The following is a 3,470-nucleotide window of genomic DNA, read 5'->3' on the forward strand; positions in this document are numbered from 1 at the left end:
GTGGACCCCGGCGAGGGGCAGCAAAAGAAGTGGTGGTGGTGGGCGTCGTGGCCATGGCGGCGGCTATCGCCAGCTCGCTCATCCGTCAGAAGAGACAAGCCCGCGAGCGCGAGAAATCTAACGCCTGCAAGTGTGTCAGCAGCCCCAGCAAAGGCAAGACCAGCTGCGACAAAAACAAGTTAAATGTCTTTTCCCGGGTCAAACTCTTCGGCTCCAAGAAGAGGCGCAGGAGGAGACCAGGTCGGAAGGGGCTTTAGCTTTTTTCCCATACTCTACGAATGCCAAGGGGGTGGGGGGCGGGTATGGAAGCGTAGGTGAGTTCGTCGGTGGCCCATCTTGTGCGGATGAAGCCACCTAGCCGGTGTGCGTGCGTGGGAAGGAGATTGCTTTCTTGCCTCCTTCGTGACAGTAACAGGCTTCTTGCTGCAGTGCAACTGCCCTGGGACAGGCGCAGGGCCCGGAGCATAGGCTGCCCAGGGAGATGCTCTCAGCTTCAGACATGTCACCTGTGTGCATGCCCGGTGGGCTCTGGGCAGGCGTGACCCAGACATGGCTGTCGTGTGTGGCGTGGAAATTGCAGGCGCGGAGCTGGGCAAACACCATCGCCCCCCTTCCCGCCCCTTCGCGAGAACCCGGGAATCCCTCATTTGCTTTTATCCCCACCTGTCAGACCCTTCCTCTACTGCCTGTATACCAAGGGATGTGGGCTTCCGCTGTCTAGGCATTCCGTCTCTTTGATTACTTTTAAACCTTTCGGGACAGACTCGACTTGTGGTGCAGCTTTGAAATGTTTGTTGGAAGGGGGAGGGATTTCTATCTAGTACCTTGCGGCAAAGAGCTTAGTGATCTGGTTAGATAGTAAAACTGTGGTTACTTGCTAGGAAAATAAAAAGCAGGATTGGAGAGGGAATTTAAACTCAGCCAGGTTGTGGGTCCTTTTGAACCATTTCAGTGATAAGAGTAGCGCGTTATTCCAGTGACAACAGAAATTCAGACAGCTGTAAGTGTCAGGTTGCGTCAAGGTAAAACCTTCAGGGAACATGCAGCTTATCTGCCACCCTTAACCAAATGAATCTTTTTGCATTATTTTCGTATCTTTTTACTTGATAAATATTACAGAAAATCAGACTTACTCATCGATCTGCCATTTCTCTTATTTTTGTGTTCTGCACACCCTGGAATGGAAACTCGGGCATACATTTTCTGTTTGCTCAAAGTTTTTAATGCATTAACTATAAATTAGGCTTGTTTTTAAAAGGCTTAAGCGGTTGCAAAGCATGATTATGTGGCTCGAATAATCACACAAATATTATTTTGGCACAGGTGTCTGTATTCAATAAAAGCAAATTTTGAATAGCATGACTTTTATTGGTAAATTAGGCAGATGATTAATTAATCTATGGTGATTCGTAATTGACAACCATTTTAATTAAGAACCCATATTTTGGATAATTCTACTTCTTATATTAAATTTGAAAATTAAGATGGATTAATTTTCATTCTTTCTAGCCAACAAAAATCCTGCTCTTTTCACACCTATTTTCCATTAAATGTGATCAAATATGGTGATGGTTGGTACATCTCACCTTCTTTGTATGGAAGGTTCAATTTTTTAAATACAGAGCCTTTGATAGGGTTCCAGATTATTCATGCATTTTCAGCCTTCTTAGAGTAGAGCTTATTTTTTCAGATTGCAATAAATTCTGAAGGCAATCTTTGCTATTAGTCCCAGACTGGCAAACATCTCAAAATTATATTTGTATTTCTCTGTTTCCTTCCACATAAAAAGTGGCACATTGTTAAAAGGCAACCTATTCCATCCAAGTGCTCAATGAGATAGAGTACCATTCAATAAGCCAAGGGATAGGCTGTAAGAAACTGTTGACGTTATCAGAAGCCTTAAGGTTTTACTCATGTTGCCAGGTAGAAATCAAATGTTTTATCACTTTGGAGATTTATCCTGAAACTTGGATTTTTTTCCCCCCAGCGGACTCTTGAAAAATGTAGTTCAACCTTTTCCACTAAAATTTGTAAATGAAATTAGAAGTTTGAATTCCAAGTCTTTTCAGTCACATACGCACTATGTATCAATTGATCCAAACTGTTGTTCTCTTTACAGAGCCTCAGCTAAAGGGTATAGTTACCAAACTGTACAGCCGGCAAGGCTACCACTTGCAGCTGCAGGCAGATGGAACCATCGATGGCACCAAAGACGAGGACAGCACTTATAGTAAGTCACTACAAAATAAATAGCATACGCCAGCGTGTTGTTGACATTCTGTTCCTTTTATTTAGGTTTTAAATAATCAACTCTGGCTAAATCCTGAAGTCAATGCAAAATATAGTCACACTACATAATCCTGTTTACAGAGTTTACCCTAAAGGAAGTTGAACATGAAAATATCTAAAATAGTGAACCAGAGCAAATAACGTTGACACCATCTGAAGAATGATCCAAAATGTCATCTCCATGGTAATCAAGATAGATTTATGGCTGTCCTTTGGATTTTATTACTTTTTTCCCACAGAAAATTTACTCACCCACACACTCATCCCGAAATAGCATATTATCTCTACTCTTAAGAACTGGTCTCATCCCAAGAGGCAGGAGTGGTTTCATACCAGAGAATTCATCATTACAAACTCTTACTTCCTGCTTTGCCTCCACATACACTGATGACTCTGAGACTAGTTGATATTTTAGATTGAGGTACCTCTACAGGTGGGTAAAGGGATTTCTTTTCATACTTTATTTTTAACCATGGTTGAAGTAAAGGCCAAATAGGAAACCATAATGGTGAACCTAAAAAGCATAAAATATAGTACCAGTTTTAGTTCTAGTTCATCAAGGAAGGTGATTCTTAGATGTTACCTACCTTTTACTATATATGTTTTTCTAGTTGGATTCATAAAAACATAAATTCACAAATGGTAAAGCCTTTTCTTTAATTCTAATATTTAATAATTAATGTTTTCTTCCAATTTACAGGTTTCTCCAGAATTATTAAATGGTCCATGAGGTTAAAACACTCACTTTTCATAATTTATTGTTTTCCCCAATTTCTACTGATTTTCCCTCAGGCATTTATAATTTCTCAGAAATATTCCCATTGTCAGCTGAGGAAACAGCCAAAGAGAGTAGGTCTGAATGCTAAGGAGAGTTCCGCAAGTTTTTGTTTTATTTCCAGAGGGTCCTGAGGTTCAGTGTTAAAGAGTTTCACACCTGGGAACCAGCAGTTAGCGTAATGGCTATGTCGCTGGACTCCCACGTAGTCGACCGCAGTTCACGTCCTGGAACCAGTGGCTTAAAACTCACGCTGGGCGTGTGTGCATGCGTGCCTAAAAACCCGAGAGGAGAATGGAGGAGAAGGGATTGTGGCGTGACCATCCCCCCTGGGGGGTGATTTCTCGCTTTCTGTCTCTCTGTCTGTCTGGCGAGCGCATGCGCCCTATAGTGAAAACCTCTCCAA

At 42.2% G+C, this 3,470-nt stretch overlaps 1 protein-coding gene across 2 annotated transcripts in view; it reads left to right on the top strand.

The window, feature by feature from the left end:
- The window catches only part of FGF13 (fibroblast growth factor 13), a 228,792-nt gene that overhangs the window by 139,051 nt on the left and 86,271 nt on the right, over positions 1-3,470 (top strand). The window contains exons 1-2 of one of the 2 annotated variants that reach the window (XM_006160696.2): positions 10-240; positions 2,120-2,230. In XM_006160696.2, coding sequence (XP_006160758.1) covers positions 54-240; positions 2,120-2,230 — 298 coding nt within the window. In that variant the 5' untranslated portion in view covers positions 10-53. Of the gene's footprint in view, positions 1-9; positions 241-2,119; positions 2,231-3,470 lie in introns of those variants that run through there. The other variant, XM_014592499.2, reaches the window with a different exon arrangement.

This window comes from Tupaia chinensis, unplaced genomic scaffold (genome assembly GCF_000334495.1).
Source record: "Tupaia chinensis unplaced genomic scaffold, TupChi_1.0 Scaffold000706_1, whole genome shotgun sequence".
Taxonomy (NCBI): domain Eukaryota; kingdom Metazoa; phylum Chordata; class Mammalia; order Scandentia; family Tupaiidae; genus Tupaia; species Tupaia belangeri.